This window comes from Vulpes vulpes, chromosome 4 (genome assembly GCF_048418805.1).
Source record: "Vulpes vulpes isolate BD-2025 chromosome 4, VulVul3, whole genome shotgun sequence".
NCBI lineage: Eukaryota > Metazoa > Chordata > Mammalia > Carnivora > Canidae > Vulpes > Vulpes vulpes.
The window spans coordinates 18,523,234-18,542,472 of NC_132783.1; the positions used below are offsets into that span (position 1 = coordinate 18,523,234).

A 19,239-nucleotide genomic window follows, 5' to 3' on the forward strand; every position below is an offset into this window, starting at 1 on the left:
AAAAAATGAAATAATTATTAAGATTCCTAAGCACTTTGAAAGATTATATACTACTATGAAAGTGGTTTGTGGATCCGAAAATGAGAACATTGGATTAATGGTTTCTAAGATTTTGCCCAGACCTGGAATACTTATTGAATTTCCCAGAGTAATTTTTAAAAAGATAATTCCTGCCCACTTCATCACATTTTCAATATTTTTATTTGTTTGTAATAATGCAAAAACATAGCAATAATAGTATCAGTATCATTTTCCTTAAGTTATTAACATGCATTGCCAGGACTTGAAAAGGGAAGTAAGAAAATAGTGGGAAGATTTGGTACTTACTATTTTGGATAACCCTTTATCAGAACCTTGCAATCATAGAGATAGAAGAATGCCCACTTCGGAAACCACGCAGAGTGAAGCAAGGATTCTGAGAATCTTTTGGTTTTTTAACTTTATTTTATAACAATTTTATTTTTAAATTGCAAAATTTTATTAAAAATAATGCAAAAATCTTAAGGAAAACACAAAACAAGAGAAAGTTTATAATCTTTTAATCTATAACCAACTAAAAATTTTTGGATTCATTTCATAACAAGTTCTTTACTATAATTGCAATCATTGTATATACACTATTTTATATTCTCCTTTTATTATTATCCTGAACACTTCCCACATTGCTATACAGCCTTCATTATTTTCACTTTCAGTCGCTGTGTAGTAGTCTATAACGTGGATGCACCATTCCCATTTTATTGGATAGGTAGGTCCTTATTTTTAATGGATCCTCAATTATGCTTTGTTACTTTCATATTTTTGTAGGCTAAATATCCATAATTGGAGTTATGCGTTAAAAATGTGATCACATATTTATAGGTTTGGATACATATTGCTACATTGCTTTTGAAAGGGTTTTATTACCTGTTAAAAGCATCACAGTTGATGAGCGCATACAATCTCTCCAACATAGTGTTAAATCTTTTTCTAAATCTGAAAGGCAAAATAAAAAAGGTATCTTGCTTTAATTGTATTGATTGCAAATGAAGGTAATAGATTTCTATAAGTTTATTCAGTTTTATAAGTTTGTTCAGTAGCCACTTTGTGAAATGTCTGTTCATATTTTCAACTGTTTACTTATTGGAATCTTATGTTTTTATGAATTTGTATGAACTGTTTATAAAGGTGTTAAGTTTGTACATATCTGAAATTTTTGTTTACATGTAAATGTTTGTCACATATTGAAATGTTTCATCTATATTTAATATTTTTTTTTCTTTGTGGTTTCTTCTATTCCTCTTAAGATCAGACAGTTCCTTTCTGTTATGGGCTGAATTGTGTCCCACTTAAATTCATGTGTTGAAGTCCTAATCCCCAGTACCTCAGAATGCAACTATATTTGGAGATGGGACCTCTAAAAGAGGTAGTTAAAATCAGTTCATTAGGGTGGGCCTTAATCCAATTTGACTGGTTTCCTGATCAGAAGAGATTAGGATAGGACACAGACTTACAAAGAGGAAAGACCTTGTGAAGATACAAGGAAAAGATGACCATCTATAAGCTGAGATGCCTCAGAAGATTAATTTGGTTTCCTGTTGATACTTTGATGTTATACTTCTAGCCTGTGAGACCTGTCAGAAAATAAAATTATGTTGTTTAACATCATCCAGTTTGTGGTACTTTGTTATTGGGCCCTAGCTAACTAATATGTCTTCCAATTCCCTAAATTCTATTAAATTCTATACAACTTTATGTTCTCATATCTCTTCTATGGCTTTATTTTTCAATTTACTTCTGAAATTTATCTGTATTTTTGTTGAATCTAAATTGATGTGTATTTTTCCCAAATTGCTGCACAGTTACTTTATCTCCAGGCACTGTTGTCTGCTTTCAATGTGGAGTTATTTTAGCCTCAGAAAAAAGAATTGTCTGGAACATTCTGGTACCAAGTAAAAACCTTCCCAGATCCCTTGCAGGAAATAATTTGTCTACCTAAAAAGCACCTCTTCTCAGGGTTTCAGTTCTTGTTCCACAATCACTTGTGAACTCTCCCCTAGTAGACCTAAGAAATCAGGAAATAGGCTGTATCTTACTCACCCATCTATAGTATTTTTGTAGGCAGAGCACTATGTGAATTAAGGAAGGGCTGACCTAAGAATCAGGGAATGTCAGCTCTAAGTCTATAGGCCAATGGTAGTCTGCAGATCCCTGAGGCCTTTTCAGGGGGTCTGTGATTTTGAAATTATTTTCATTACTCTAATAAACAATGGTGGTTAACGGTGCTGTTATTTAAACATGAATCAAAGCAGTGGCTTCAAACTGTAGTAATAGTCATGTGTTCTTCATGCCACATATTGTCAGGAAACAAAATTCTATATAAGAATGCCTTTTGTGGGGATCCCTGGGTGGCTCAGCGGTTTAGCGCCTGCCTTTGGCCCAGGGCACGATCCTGGGGTCCTGGGATCAAGTCCCACATCGGGCTCCTGGCATGGAGCCTGCTTCTCCCTCTGCCTGTGTCTCTGCCTTGCTCTCTCTCTCTCTTTCTCCCTCTGTCTATCACGAATAAATAAATAAATAAGTAAATAAATAAATAAATAAATCTTTAAAAAAATAGAATGCCTTTTGTGTTGGGGCACCTGGCTCAGTCAGTTAAGTGTCTCCCTTCCACTTGGATCATGATCCCAGGATCCTGGGATCAAGCTCCAGTTGGGCTCCCTGTTCAGTAGAATGTTTCTCCCTGCCACTCCGCCTACTCGTGCTCTCTCTGTCTCTGTCAAATGAATAAATAAAATCCTTTTAAAAAATGCCTTTTGTGAAGCAATAAAATTTGTTAATTTTAAGTCTCTTGAATACATTTTAAATATTTGTGTGATAAAATGGGAAGTAAACATAAAGCATTTTTACTCAATATAGAAGGGTATTGTCTCAAGGAAAAGCATTTTGTGTGATTACTTGAATTGCTAGCTGCTTTTTAAAAGCACATATGACAGAAATTATGATTATTCAGAGTTGGATATTTGGCGTACACTTTCTTGTGAATCCAAGCAGGGTGGGCAGCCCGGGTGGCTCAGCGGTTTAGCGCCACCTTTGGCCCAGGGTGTGATCCTGGAGACCCAGGATTGAGTCCCGCTTTGGGTTCCCTGCATGGAGCCTGCTTCTCCCTCTGCCTGTGTCTCTGCCTCTCTCTCTCTGTGTGTCTCTCATAAATAAATAAAATCTTAAAAAAAAAAAAAATCCAAGCAGGGATTGTATTATTTCAAGGAAAACAATTGACATTTGTTGTCGATGCTTAAAATTTTAAGCACAAATTAGAATATTGCAAAATTTGTATGTCTCGGGTTGATAGCTTTCCAATACTTCAAAACTTTTCCGATGAAATCCATGGTGACATTAACATAGGATTTCTTGGATGTTGTATAATGAAGACACATTCCAGTTTGCAATTAGCTTTTCAGAAACTACTGCTTGTTGATTTTGGACCAGATTTTCTTCATGTACTTAAAAAAAAAAAGCCAAATACCAACAGATTGAATGCAGTATTAGATCTGAGACTTGCCTGTCTACTATTCAGGTGGACAGTAAATAGATTTGCAAATAACACCAGTCTTTTTACCTCTTTTTTCAGTCGAAAACAGTTATTTTCACTAAATATTTATGTGACAGGTTTTTAAAATATATTTAACAATTTCAGTTCTAATTTCTAATATGGTAAATATCAACAGATAACTCCTAAACAAAAGGTCTTTGGGGGTCCTCCAAAATGGTTTGTAAGAGTTATGTGTAGGGGTCGTAAGGCCAAAAGTTTGTAGAACCTAATTCTTTGAAGGACCCTTTCCGGGGACCGTAAAATAGAATCGACACAGGCTTCATTCACATCAGGAGTCTACACGGAGAACTTAGAGGTGCCGCCCTAGAGGCGGTGGGGGTGGAGCCAATAGTGCGTCTCCAGTCTCCCGGGAAACCACCTTTCCTCGGTCTCCTGGATCGTTCCGCCGTTCCTCTCTGCCTCTGATTGGACGCAAGTTAAGTCAGTGGGCGGTCCTTCGGAGAGGGGCGGGGCCCGCCTCGCGGGAACGTATTGACGTCACGCCGACGCCGCGGCCCTGACGCCACGCCCTCGCATCCCCTAGTGAGGCAGCTGAGGTTGCTCTTTGGGGGGACGCCAGCGTCCGGTACCCCTCCTCAGAGGCCTGGGGCTGGCAGCCTCTGTCACGGCTCCGGTGCCGGCTCGGCGCTGCGCAGCGCGTCGGTGCCACCGTCATGGATCTAAATTTAAATCGAGCGGATTATTTACAGGTAAACCTGAGGGGATAAGGCGGGAGCCGCGGGGGTGATTCTGCCCTCGCGCCGAGTAGGGTCGGGGCCGCCCGGAGCGGGCGTGGCGGCCTAGGTGCCGCGGGGCGGGGGGCTGCGCTCGCGAGTCCCGGTCACCGGCAGCTCCTGCTCGTTCCTGAGGGTCCGCAGGGACGTGGAAAGGAGCGGCCCACGCCCCCGCGTCGCCGGCGCCTGCCAGCTTCTGAAGGTGCCTAGAATGCATGACGTGATCCCGATGCTCCTCCGGGGGGCCCGTCGCCTCGCGTCTGCGGCTCCCTGTGGGCCCCGACGTCCCGGAGCTCCATCTCTACCCAGCCCCTCCTCCGGAGCGCCAGAGCTCGACCTCAACCAGCCAGGTCGTAAACGCGGCAACCGTTGATTGTGCCCGCAGTTTTGTTCTAAGAGCTTAACGTGCTTTAATCTTCATAAACATTTCTCTTAGGAGGTGATGTTACGACTTGGGAATCCAGGGACTCGGATAAAGCAACTGGCTTAACAGCAAAATAAAAGGATGGAGTTCCTATCTGAAACAAAGTCTCTGACGCCGGAGCTGGTGCTCTCGGTTACACCATCCTGCCTCTCCTTATTTCAGCTCTGCATATTCTGTACCTCTTTTCCATCTCTTTTTTCCAGTAATCCTGTTTTGGCTAATTGTACAAAAGTTTACCCGTCAGTTTGCCTGGAAGTTATGCTTCGTTACTTTCCACCTTAATCCCTTCCATGTTGAACTGGTCACCACTTTTTGCTACTGCTTTTGTCTCCTAAATATCTCTTGACTCTGTCCCATTTTTTCCATTTCCATCTCCAGTTCAGGTTCTCATCTTCTCTTTCTCCAAGAATTGAAATAGCTTCTTTTTTTTTTTTAATAAAGATTTTATTTATTTATTCATGAGAGACACACACACACACACACACACAGAGGCACAGACACAGGCAGAGGGAGAAGCAGGCTCCATGCATTGAACCCGACGGGACTGGATCCCAGGTCTCCAGGATCACACCCTGGGCTGAAGGCTGCGCTAAACCGCTTTGCTACCCGGGCTGCCCTGCAATAGCCTCTTGATTGGGCTCCTAGCCTTCAGCTTCACCTCCCTCCAAGCCATCCTTAACATCACTTATTAGAGTGATCTTTCACAAATGCAAGTCAAAAGAGATACTTTATTTTTTATTTTTTTTTTAAAGAGATACTTTAAACTTTAATACTACCCCTTAGAATAATGAATAAAATTGTAGTTCTACACTCCCTAAATCCTTTCATGATTTATTGTTTTTTCCAAGTTCTCTCACGTTGGCCCCATCCTTCCCACCTCCTATCCTAATGGTGCACCGCCAGTGATAATTCGTTGCTGAACATGCCATGCTGTTTTCATCTTCGATTACTTTTGTGAAATAATTTGATCATCAGATTGGATGGTATTGCCAGTTTGATATTTTAGCAAAAATCTTCTGTGTTGGATTATTAATAATTGTCATCTACTTCCAAAGATTTTTTAAATCACGTTACAAAAACTCTTCAACAACTATATGAAGTGGTTTTTTTTTTAAGATTTTATTTATTTATTCATGATAGACGTAGAGAGAAAGAGAGAGAGGCAGAGACACAGGCAGAGGGAGAAGCAGGCTCCACGCCAGGAGCAGGCTCCACTCCAGGATCGCATCCCAGGCCAAAGGCAGGCGCCAAACCGCTGAGCCACCCAGAGATCCCTATATGAAGTTTTTTTTATGAAGTCTTCTAGAAATACTTGTTTGATAAGTATTTTGCCACTAGTGTCACATTATTTTTGGCTTGACAACTTTTAGCTTGAATTTTACTATTTTGAGTGTCCTGTATTTTGACTTTTTGTGGCATATTGTATTAGAAAATAACTTCATCACTGACCATAATTATATCACTAATTGCAGTAAAAAATAAGACTCACTATGATCAGCATCTGCTGGTCCTTTTAATCTCTGATGTACTAATTTCAAGTTAGAATAACAGAAAATATTCACTAGGTGACTGGTGTGTTTCCTTAGGTGGGAGTGACCTCTCAGAAGACTATGAAACTACTTCCTGCCTCAAGGCATAAAGCTACACAAAAGGTACTGTAGAGGTACTGATTTCTCCCCATCTCTGTAGCTCTGATAGAGGAGAGGTTTATTTTTCCTTATTGATAAGTTTCTCTTAAAAATACTAATGTTAAAATATAAATAAATTTCTTTTAATTTGAACAGAGGTTGGAATACCAAGGACATTTACAGACAGAAATTTACTTGGATGTTATAATTTTTATGTACAACCTGCAATAGATAAGCAAACTTGTTGAAAAATATGTTCAATTTTCCTGTTAATAACCTACTCAGTATTTGTGCGTACCAGATTGTGTATATGAAAAAAGGAACATAAAGCACAATAGGATATAGAGAAAATACTTTTTAAGCTTTATTGTATTAATAATGTTATTGGGGTGCCTGGGTGGCTCAGTCAGTTAAGTGTCCAGCTCTTGGTTTTGGCACAGGTTTGGTCTCAGGGTCCTGAGATTGGGCCTGCTGATGGGCTCTGTGTTCATTTCATAGTCTGCTTGTCCCTCTGTCTCTACAATACCGCCCCCCCCCACCACCACTCTACCTCATAAATAAAAATAAAATCTTTAAATAAAAGTAATTAAGTACTTTGATTTTGAACTTTCTATTTAATAATATTTTTATAGAAATATTGATCCTATGATTTCTATAAGCCAATTAAAATTTCTTAGTAGACTAGCCGGATATTTTAATAGCTGCAAAATAAATACAATATCCTGATATAATAACATTTTGTTAAGATAAATCATCAGATCTCTGATTGTCATTTATTGTATTTGGTCTACTAGATCAGAATTTCTCAATTTTTTTGGTCTTGGGACCCTTTTACACTCTTAAATTATTGAGGATCCCAAACAACTTTTGTTTATTTGGTTTATATCTATCAATATTATTATATTAAGATTAAAACTGAGAAATGTCTAAAATATTTATTATTTTATCTTTTAAAACAATAGACCCATTACATTTACATAAATAACATTTTAATGAAAAATAACTGTTTTCAAAAATGAAAAGAGAATTGTGTTACACTTTTGCAAATCTCTAATCTGGCATAGGCAAAGACACCTGGCTTCTCATGTCTGTTTCCTACAGTCTATTGTGATAGAAGTATACAAAGAAAATCCAGCTCACACAGACATGCAGTTGAAAATAGGAGTTATTGAAATGGCTTTCCCAGATAATTACGGCTCTTCATATATATGACACAGATGCTTGACAACTAGTAGTTTCTTAAACATTAGCTGCAATGTGGGATATGAAACCTCATTGATTAGCTTTTCATGGTACATTAAAAACCATGTGTACTTTGTTTTGTCTTTGTTTTTGTTTTTTTGGGTTTTTTGTTTGTTTATAGATTTTATTTATTCATGAGAGACACATAAAGAGAGGCAGAGACATAGGTAGAAGGAGAAGCAGTCTCCCCACTCCTCACTGGGATCCCCATTTAAGACCAGATGCAAAGACCCCTGGATCATAACCTGAGCCAAAGGCAGATAGATGCTCAACCACTGAGTAACCCAGGTGCCCCAAATCCATTTGTACTTTGGACTTTTTTTTTTTTAATTTTATTTTATTTATTTATGATAGGCACACAGTGAGAGAGAGAGAGAGGCAGAGACATAGGCAGAGGGAGAAGCAGGCTCCATGCACCAGGAGCCTGATGTGGGATTCGATCCTGAGTCTCCAGGATCGCGCCCTGGGCCAAAGGCAGGCGCCAAACCGCTGCGCCACCCAGGGATCCCTCCATTTGTACTTTGAATGGATCTTTTTACTCATGCATAGTTTTATAGTATCTTGAAATGGTCATTTGAGATATATTGGTTCATTCAGTTATGCAGATCTCCTAAATGTTGAGTGTTCAAATGTTGATTGTTCCAGGTATTATTATAGAATATCAAACATCACATTTGTTGATATCACTAGTGATTTCATCAGAAAAGTTATTAAATATGGAGTAGCTGTCAAGGTCACAGTAGGAGTAGATACAAGTCTTCCAAAGTACTTATTTTCACCTGAAAGCTCAAATTTTATCATTGGGAGCAAATACTGTCAATTATTTTCCTTTAAAATGAAAAGCTCAGTTCTTTCAGTTTTTTGAGTTTTTTATTTTAATGTCTACAAATACCCGAATGTTAATAGCAATTTGTTATTAACTGTTGATAGTTGTCAGTTGTTCTTTCATTTCTAAAATAGTGTTTCTTGGGGTGCCTAGGTGGTGCAGTCGGTTAAGTGTCTGACTTGGTTTCAACTCAGGTCTAATACCAGGGTTTTGAGATCCAGCCCATGTCCAACTCAGTGCTCAGGGTGGAGTCAGCTTGAGTTTCTCTCTCCTTCTGCTGGTCCCCTCCTGCTCATTCTCTCTCTGTCCCTAAAATTAAATAAATCTTAAAAAAAATTGTTTCTTGAAAAATGAGTAGTTCAGCTTGAAATGAAACAGTTATATAAGTGCTTTTTGGTATGCAGCAAGTGTTTTATACATCTTTCTTTCTTTCTTTCTTTCTTTCTTTCTTTCTTTCTTTCTTTCTTTTTTCTTTTCTTTTTTCTTTTCTTTCTTTCTTTCTTTCTTTCTTTCTTTCTTTCTTTCTTTCTTATCCATCCATTTTAAAGGGGGGGCTGCAGAAAGAGTCTTAAGGAGACTCCACACTGAGTACTAGCCCAATGTGGGGCTAGATCTCAGGACCCTGAGATCATGATCTGAGCCTAAATCAAGAGTCTGGTGGACATTTAACCAACTGTACCACCCAGACACTCCAATTTTATACATATTTTCTATTTTCTCACACTAAATACTAAAAAGACATGACTCAGGGGCCAAAATTTAACAAGAATAATACTTTTTATTGCTTCATCAAGAACATTCTTACATGAAGTTGGATTTTTTTTTTCCTTACTCTCAAGTGGTGATAAAGATTACAGTGACCACTGGTATGGTTTGTTGTCATTGTTTTGGTTCTTGCCAGACACTACCAATTTTATCCACCATTGCTTTTGTACCATCTTGTAAATATCAACCTAGAGAAAAAGGAAAACAAAGACTTACTTAGAGTAATAGTTTTCACTTGCCAGATACCCTATAAAGTTCTTGTTGACCCCAGGAGTCAAGGAATCACACTTTGGGAAACCCTGTAATACATAATTGTTTTTACAAATTATTAGAGTAGTGTAGTGTTAAAAAAAAACTCAAAACCTTAGCTATTCTTATGTATTTTTTCATCTGAATAGAAATCTGCCAATACCAAAATTCTTTTTTATAAATATTTTATTTATTCATGATAGACAGAGATATATATATATAGAGAGAGAGAGGGAGAGAGTCAGAGACACAGGCAGAGGGAGAAGCAGGCTCCATGCAGGGAGCCCGATGTGGGACTTGATCCCAGGACACCAGGATCACGCCCTGGGCTGAAGGCAGGTGCTTAAACCGCTGAGCCACCCAGGCTGCCCCAATACCAAAATTCTATAACTGAAAGCGTGTGCATAATTATTTGTAAATGTTCATTGTTCTGGGGAAAAAGTCCATAGCTTTCATCAAATGCACAAAAGGGTTTGTGATCCCCCAACCCCAAAGTTAAGAATCAAGGGCCTAAGAATCTGCTCTATGCAACATCAACTTTTTCATATTTGAGGCTTATTGTATGTCCTAATACATGGTCACCTTTCTAATGTTTTCTGTGTGCTTGAAAAGAACATTTATAATTTAATTCCTAGGATAAGTGATTACTTATTTATGCATGTGTTTACACACATACACTATATGTATGTGCATGCAAGTATACATATGTGTATTATTTTAAATCAAAGGTAATTGTTTTTTAATCTATATACTTATCTTTTGTCTGCTTGATTATCAGTTCCTGAGAAAGAAGTGATGAAATCTCCCTCTATTTATTTCAAAATAATCCATTGGTTACATGTTGATAATTATTGAAGCTGAGTGATGGATACATGGAAATTCATTATAATATTCTGTCTACTTTTGTATATGTTAAAATTTTTCTATTAACAAAGGTTTTAAAAATATCAAAATGGTAAGTCACAACTTTAATTGATAATCTGTTTTGAAAGATAATTTTAACATGTTCTTATGCTCCAGTTGAGAAAAAAAGAAAATTACCTCCCTGCCATTTCTTTCTCTGTTCTCTTGTTCTGTTTACATTATAGGAACAAAATATATGGTCAGCTACTTCCATAATGACTCTCCATACCACCAATTTGCCCTTTTCTTATAATTTCTTATAGTAGTAATTTTTATGGGAGTTACTTTCCTAGATTTTCTGATCTCTACATTTAAAGTCATAATTTATATGTTGAGAATTGTGTTTCCCCCATATAAGTTAATAGGACATAATAATAATTTTAGATTCTCTTCAATCTCTTGTAGGTCGTTATTGGAGATCATGATGGGGTAGTTATGTGCTTTGGCATGAAAAAAGGAGAAGCAGTGGTATGTATAACTTTTTTTTAGGAGAAAAAAATGATTTTCTAAAGAGAAACACACTACTTATTGAATACTTTTAGTTTAAAGTTGTCCAAAAAATGCATTGTGAGGGAAGTAGTTACATGAAGTATTGCTATAGACAACACAGGAGTCATGTGCTAGGATAGCTGTAAAACACCTTTGACAGCCTAGGGGTGATGTAATAGTTTTTGTGCTGTGTAACTGATTACTTCAAATTTTGGTGTTTAAAACAACACACATTTATTATCTCAGTTTCTATGGATCAGGATTCGGAGCTCAGTGTCTCACATGGCTACAGTGCCAGGCTCTATTCCTTTCTGGAGTTGGGAGTCCTAATCCAAGCTAAAATAACAGGATTCAGATTCTTGCTTTTGTAGGACAGAGGTCCCCACTTTATTGCTATCTGTAAGCCAGAGCCTGTTCTCAGCATCTTGAGGTCCCCACAATTCCTTGCCCTGTGGTTTTCTCACAAGCTCTCCCCTAACATGGTGACCTACTTCTTCAGGCCAGCAAGTAAATCTTCTCTTAAATAATTTAGGATACATGTTTTTAATAAGGTTTAACCATACTGATACCACTGCTTAATGAACTGTACTTATAGATGCAGGAGTTTAGATTTTAATGATGTGGCTGATGTATGTGTGGCAATAAATGCTCTAAATTTGGAAGATATTTAGCCAGAAACCTTGAAGACTTACTGAAGTAAATATATTTGTATCTAAAGATGTTTCTATAGAACTATAATATTTTTTCTGTTTGAAATCACAGCATCTTTTACAGTAAAGGAAAATGGTTACAGTAAATTTGTGTACTTAATTTTTTCTCCAATGATTTTTGCAGGCAGTGTTCAAGACCTTACCAGGGCAGAAGATTGCAAGATTGGAGCTAGGAGGGGTTCTTAACACACCCCAGGAGAAAATTTTTATTGCTGCAGGATCTGAGATTAGAGGCTTCACAAAGAGAGGAAAACAGTTCCTCTCTTTTGAAACCAACCTCACTGAAAGCATAAAAGCTATGTATGTTTATCCTTTTTTATTTTTACATATCCATTTACAATATTTTGGATAGCTGACAAGCATCAGATGGAGTATCATATCCTAATAGGTTTCCTGGGAAATAAAATTGACTAAAGGTACCTTATTAGTCAGAAGTTAATTAACATAGAATCAGTACAAAATCAGTTGGTTGTTGAAATGTTTTTTTCTTAAGACCCTTATGGTATTTACACATTCATTTATTGACTGATTGGTTCAGTTGATTCATGAACAAAGTGTAAAAGAAAAAAGTAAAAGATATCTAGAGATATTTAGGTTTTTGTTCCTTTGCTGTCTCTGGTCATTTTGGTTGTGAGGTAGTATCATTTGTTTAAAAACTGGCTGTCAAAGTTGGTAACTACAAATAGGATATATTTTCAGGTAAGTCAGGTAAGACCCTAAATAAAATAAGAAAAAAAAATGACTCCCTTAATGGCTTCCTGATATATGAGATTTTGCAAGTAAAATTTTAATTTTTTTAAGTCATACGGAGACTGGAAAGGATTTTAAGGTTTATCTAATCCACTGTCCTCAAACCTACCACTTAGGAGAATCCCTTGGAAACATAAGAGATTTCTTGTCTTACTTATACCTGCAGAATCAGAATTATTAGGAGTGGTTAAAAGAGAAATGTTCACTTGACTGTGATGCAGCCAAGTTGTCTAAGCAACCAGACCTTGGTTTGAAAACTACTAATTTATAGAGTTCTGTGTGATACACAGCTGTCCTGTATAATTCTATATAATGTACATTACAAATCCAGTATCCAGGCTGTAAGACTGTTTTGGTGATATTAGATAAAAATTATACAATGGCAATTGGGAGTGAGTTCAGTGGTTTAGTAAGAATGTATTATTTTTGAAATGGACAATTATAATTGTGAAATACTAAAAATCAAAGTAATAAATTAGTAATTTGCATAACTCCACATTCGGAAAAGTATGTGGACAGATGTTTGAGAAGGATCAGGAGTTTCCCAGCCAATAGTCTCTTTTGCTAGTTTCTTAAATGTTTTTACTGGAGTGGCAGAGGTGTGAGGGCGGGGATCTTTACTCAATTTTCAAAAATTTATTGTCTGAATTTCCAGATTTTTAAGGGTGCACAGGAAATCAAGGTTATAACTTGAAAATATTCAGTAAGAAACAGCATGTACAAAGTTAGTTACCACTCACACATCTTTCCCTGCTTAATGCTTCCGTCCTTTCCACTCTTGTCAACAACAGTGATTCCAATTATTACTTTGGAAAATGTGTAACTGCAATATAATTGCAAATGTAATGCAGATGGCTTTCAAGATGAAACTTCAAATCTTGAAAAAGATAGAATTTCATTAGATTAATAAAAATTATATTAAGAGGACTACTGAAATAATATCCAGAGCCTCAAAGTGAGGCTACTTAAGCAATAATTGAAGAAGAGAAAGTCAGTGAAGATCATAATAGCATAGGAAATAATTTTAGTACCAAAATTTTTTAAGTAGACTTTAGAATGGTGGAGAAATAGATGAAACCTTCAAATTACCTTCTTTATGCTTACGTGGTTTTAGCAACTTAGAAATGAAAGGTAATACACTAGTATATAATTTTTGTCAAATTGCAACTCCCTCAGTGGAAACTGGATTCAATATAAGAATTAGAACATAGTTATGATTATTGCCTAAGTTTTGTTCAATGTAATTTGAAGTGCAATTGTCTTCATTCCCTTTTTCAGGATAAAATTCTAATGAATTTTTCTCCCACTGTTTATCATTTAAAGTAGATTTGCTTTTAATAGTCTTTCCGGACAATTTCATGTAGTAGTAAGAAAGCTAACTCTAGAGCTAAAAGCTACCTGAGCTGCAATCTACTCTACTACTAGTTGTGTGCCATTAGGCAGGTTACTTGACATTTTATTGTTCTCTGTAAAAAGGGATAATAATGATCCCTAGTTGACAGAATTATGAAGATTAAGCTAATACATGTAATACATGTAAATCCATTAGGACAGTGCTTAGCACATAGTGCACATTCAGAAAAAGTTTTTTGACATTTTTTTCAAGAATAAATCAAGTGGTTTTATTTATTTTTTATATAAATTTATTTTTTATTGGTGTTTAATTTTCCAACATCTAGAATAACACCCAGTGCTCTTCCCATCAAGTGCCCCTCTCAGTGCCCATCACCCAGTCACCCCCACCCCCGGTTTTTTGACATATTAATTGTCTTCAGATACAGACAATTATCATGGTCTTTGTTTTCAGTTTTACGGAGCATAATTTTTGAGATGCCTAAGGACTTAAGATCCTAATTTTCAGCTTTCAGTGTTATATCAAAAGGCTAGAAATTAAGTGGGGGAAATGAGGGGAAAAAACTATTCTTTAAGTCTGTGATAAAATGATAGAAATTAAGTAAACTTTTGTTTTCATCTCAAAAGAATTCAGGAATTTCCTATATTTCTTTTTGGAAATATGGTTGTTTTAAATTACTTTTAATGTTCTCAGGTATATATCTGGCTCAGATCTCTTTCTCAGTGCAAGTTACATCTATAACCATTATTGTGATTGCAAAGACCAACATTATTACCTTTCTGGGGACAAAATCAATGACGTCATCTGCCTTCCAGTGGAAAGATTACCTCGTATTACACCGATATTGGCCTGCCAGGACAGAGTGCTCAGAGTTTTACAGGTTTCTGTTATTTGCATTTTTATAGTTTTTCATAATTTATGTAAATGAATATAGCTGAACAATGTGTACTTGAGATAGATTACTTACTACTGTTTTAAATGTCCTACTTAAAATTATATTTGTAAAAAATACTTTTTAATTGGTAAGCTAATTTTTTTTTTTTTAGCTTGAGACAAATGTATTGAGAATTTTGGCAAATTTTTAGAGAGGCATATTTGGGAAAAAGGATGCTTTTCTGTCCCCATGCATAATTTCTGAGTTAGTTCAGTCAGAGTGGAGTCTTTGCTACAAAGGGCACTTTTCACCTTTTTTTTTTTCTTTCTTTCTTCTTCCATTACTCTTTCCTCTACCCAGAATCAAACTAATGGAGGAAATTGGTTTGGGGAGAGGATGTTAGGTTTTAACAAAGAAGGGATAGTTGTGATCAGAGTTGTATCATTTGCACTTATTCCACATTAATGACAGTTCTGGAACAGAATAAGCACTCAGTAAATATTATAGAAGTAAATGAATGATAGAGGGAAAAATCATTTTATCATCCTTACATTTCTATTAAAAACATGATTGTTTAAAACAACTGCATAAGACATTGTTATTAGTAATAATAGTTACAACTATGTCTTCTCAAAGTGACTTTCAGTAAAATACACATACATACACATGCCAGGATCCATAAAATAAAGTTTATGCAAATAAACTACACATGCAAATAACCTAGAACGGATAGATTATTTGGGTCAGAAAGTTAGACTAATATTGGTACAGTTGAACAAAACATCTACCACTTTATTCTTTGCCATTACTAACTTTCTCACTCTGGAATTTCATAACTAGATGGCCATTTCTTGACATCAGTTCTTTAAATGGAAGGGAAAATCCAGTAGTTCTGTGAGGTTTTATTTTTTTTTCTATGGGAAAACAAAGTTGACATTCAAGGTTCATTCTAGGGGCATGAATAATTAGTTTCTCCCATTGTCTGTACTCACAAATATGAGTTGTCTGAATAAGGCTTTTAACAGGAACTGGGTAATATTCAATTAGGAATTGGTCTGGCTGATTCTAGGATTCTGCTTTAACAAGAAGAGATGGATGTGCTTACTGTAAAAATAAAAAAAATCACTAAGGATTTGTGGGAACTTAAAACTTTGCCTTGCTAGTCACATATTCCTACTCTCCATCGACTCCCCATTTGTAAGCAATCATTACCCCAGAGGCAGCCTTTTTAAAAAGTTTTTATGTGTATTTGTGTTTATATAGTTGATATGTATGAATTTTCAGGTGTAATTTTAAATAAAAAAATAAAGTATGACTTTAACATGTTCTATATAAATTTAATTTTTTAAGGAAAATATCATTCCATATTTACTATAATTTCATGGGTTTCTTTGTTGAATGATCTATCGTGGATATTTTTTCTACTTGAGTATGAGTACTTCTACCTCCTTCTTTAGCAGCTTCACAAATTATGTATACTAAATGAAAACATTACAAGTGGCAAAATTTTTAAAAAGACAAATAAATGGGCGTAATTTGTTTTCCTGTCTAAATAACTGGCTCTCATTGGAGTCGGTTTTGGAAATATCCAAATGCAGGACCAACCTTCTCCTTTAGGAAGTAACTTTGGATCTGTTTAAATGTTTGAATGTGTTCTAAGTTAAACTGGACAAAAGAAACAACTTGTTCCAGGAAAGCTTTGATAGTAAAACTTACCAGGGTTAAGTTTTCAGGCAAAGTATTTAAAATGAAAATTATTTGAAGTGTAGAATATTATATGTATTTCTTCTTGATCTTTACATTTTATATGTATTTTAAAATGAGTTAACATACACAAAATAGCTAACAAATTCAAGTTAATCACAATCTAACTTTTTCTGGCAGTTTTTATTCTACAGTTCTTTATATGAATATTGATGTTTATCTATTAGTGTCAATGTTTTAAATTTGTATTCTGTTTCAGTTTTAAAATACTTGTTCTCCTTCAGGGGTCTGATGTGATGTATGAAACTGAAGTGCCTGGCCCACCTACTGTCTTAGCACTACATAACGGAAATGGCGGTAATGATAATCAAGGGAGTGTATTGTGTTAGGTCTAGATATTTCAGGTTTAATCATTTAACTATAAATAAAGTGAATGAAAATAGGAAACTGTAGAAAGAGCATGAACTAGAATTAAGACAGTTTTTGGGTAACTTGCCAGTAACTAACAGTAATGAATTATTGAACTTTAATTTTCAGTTTCCTCATCTTAAAATTAGATGATGAGGAAGGGTCTTATCCCTTATATTTATAAAATTCTGTGATTATGTAACCAACTTCCAAATTAAGTGTTTTTTTATATTTTTTAAATGAGATTTTTATGTGATATTAAAAAATTTCAGCTATAAAGAGATTATGAGTCATGGAATAAATATAATATGTTGACTTTAATTATAATCAGGAGACTCTGGAGAAGAACTTTTGTTTGGAACATCAGATGGAAAACTTGGGCTTATTCAGATCACTACCTCCAAACCAATACACAAGTGGGAAATTCAAAATGAGAAAAAGCGGGGAGGTAGGTTCGTGATATAGTTTAGATTCTGAAATTTCATTGATTATTAAATATCCTAAATTATATAGTTCATTCTGTTTAATTTTTCATAGTACGTAGTAGACTTAGTAATTCACAAAGCCACCTTATTATTTATCAGGTCTGTCATATTTTGGCATAATCTTTAATTAAGAAATGCTAATAGTAATTTAGTATAGATAGGCTTTTATGGGCTATTGTCCATCTATAACATCATTCTGTGGTCAAATCCTTTATTCACTGTTTGGTGTAGGAAATTCATTGGAATTTGAGAGTATTCGATATGAAGCAAGGAGAAAGTCCAACGGGTCTTTTCTGTTCAACGGGAATATTTCTGTTTCCTAAGGAATTTATAACTTTCTGAGGGAATTTATATCTGACTTAGAAGTTAGTAAGATGGCTATTTATAGGTATGGTAATTCTGTTCAGGAAAGCCTGGGTGGCTCAGTGGTTGAGCGCCTGCCTTTGGCCCAGGGCATGATCCTGGAGTCCCAGGATCTAGTTCCACATCAGGTTCCCTGTATGGAGACTGCTTCTCCCTCTGCCTCTCTCTCTCTCTCTCTCTCTCTCTCATGAATAAATAAAGTCTTTTTAAAAAAGTAATTCTATTCATTTATTCCTTCAACAAGCACTTATTAGGAGAGACAGAGAATAAAGAAATAAATAAATAAGATAGCTTCATCCAGTCACCTGAAAGAAATATCAGCGGGTGATGTATTAGTGATGGGTGAAGGAAGAAGACTATATTTAGACTGTGTGGTAATGGAAGGCATCTTTTAAGAGGTAAAATTTGAGCTGAGATCTGATTGATAAGAAAAAGAGTAGTAATATAAAAATTTGAGGGGAAATTATGCTCCAGGAAGAGGAAAAAAAAATCAAGACTTGAGGCAGAGGTAAACTTGATTCATGTGAAGAACAGAGGGAAGACTAGTGTGGCTAAATGCATTAGCATGGCAAGCAAAGAAGTCAGGGAAGTAGCATAGAGCCAAATCATGTAGATCCTTGTGGGCCTTGGAGAAGGGTTTGAATTTTAATCTAAGTGCAGTGGGAAGTCCTTGGAGAATTATAAGTGGGAGTATGACATGACCTAATCTACCAAAACAAAACAAAAAAACCTACCAGGGAGAATGGATCTGGGGGGAGGCAGATCAAAATTGGAAGCATGGGGGGATCCCTGGGTGGCGCAGCGGTTTGGCGCCTGCCTTTGGCCCAGGGCGCGATCCTGGAGACCCGGGATCGAATCCCACGTCGGGCTCCCGGTGCATGGAGCCTGCTTCTCCCTCCGCCTGTGTCTCTGCCAATCTCTCTCTCTCTCTCTCTGTGGCTATCATAAAATGAATAAAAAATTAAAAAAAAAAAATTGGAAGCATGGAGATCAGTTAGGAAGTCATTGTTGGGGCAGCCCCGGTGGCGCAGCGGTTTGGCGCTGCCTGCAGCCAGAGGCGTGATCCTGGAAACCCAGGATCGAGTCCCACATCGGGCTCCCTGCGTGGTGCCTGCTTCTCCCTCTGCCTGTGTCTCTGCCTCTCTCTCTAGCTGTGTCTCTATGAATAAATAAATTTAAAAAAATTAAAAACCTTTAGGAAGTCATCGTTGTAGTTGTTATAATTTATTTTAGTCTAGGCTAGAGATATAAGCCACCTGGGCTAGGCTGATGGTAGTTGGAAATGGAAAGGAGGCAATTTCAGTATATGTTTTAGAGATAGAGCTGATAAGATTTGCTAAGGGATTTGGTCTGGACAGTGAGAAAATAGAAGAATCAAAGAAATGGTCTAGATTTTTGGCCTGAGGAACTAGGTGATACCTTACTGAGATGAGGAAAATTGGGGAAGAAGCACTGAAAGGGTGTGAAAAAGGTGAATGAAGAGTTTTCATTGGGGCATGGAAATTTTGAGATGCAAATGTATGTCTCAAAGAAAATGCTGAATGGAGACTTGGCTACATGAGTCTGAAGCTCTGAGGAGAGGCCAGAGCTGTGGAGATATAAACTTATGATCCATTTCTATTTAGATTATATTTAAAGTCTTAGAAATAGATGAATGTGGACGGAAAAGAGGACACCTGATAGTGCTCCCATTTTTTTTGTTTTTTGTTTTTTTCCCATTCTGATTTGGTATATACATTTTTTTCATTCTTAACTTAGTATAT

General features: G+C 36.3%; 1 protein-coding gene across 4 annotated transcripts in view; it reads left to right on the forward strand.

Moving 5' to 3' along the window:
• The first annotated feature begins 4,059 nt into the window (after nucleotides 1–4,059).
• The window catches only part of BBS7 (Bardet-Biedl syndrome 7), a 39,011-nt gene continuing 23,831 nt past the window's right edge, over nucleotides 4,060–19,239 (forward strand). For 3 of the 4 annotated variants that reach the window (XM_026016806.2, XM_026016807.2, XM_026016805.2), the window contains exons 1-7: nucleotides 4,060–4,278; nucleotides 6,313–6,378; nucleotides 10,745–10,807; nucleotides 11,663–11,838; nucleotides 14,336–14,522; nucleotides 16,505–16,577; nucleotides 16,960–17,076. In XM_026016806.2, coding sequence (XP_025872591.1) covers nucleotides 4,243–4,278; nucleotides 6,313–6,378; nucleotides 10,745–10,807; nucleotides 11,663–11,838; nucleotides 14,336–14,522; nucleotides 16,505–16,577; nucleotides 16,960–17,076 — 718 coding nt within the window. In that variant the 5' untranslated portion in view covers nucleotides 4,060–4,242. The remainder of the gene's footprint in view (nucleotides 4,279–6,312; nucleotides 6,379–10,744; nucleotides 10,808–11,662; nucleotides 11,839–14,335; nucleotides 14,523–16,504; nucleotides 16,578–16,959; nucleotides 17,077–19,239) is intronic. The other variant, XM_026016808.2, reaches the window with a different exon arrangement.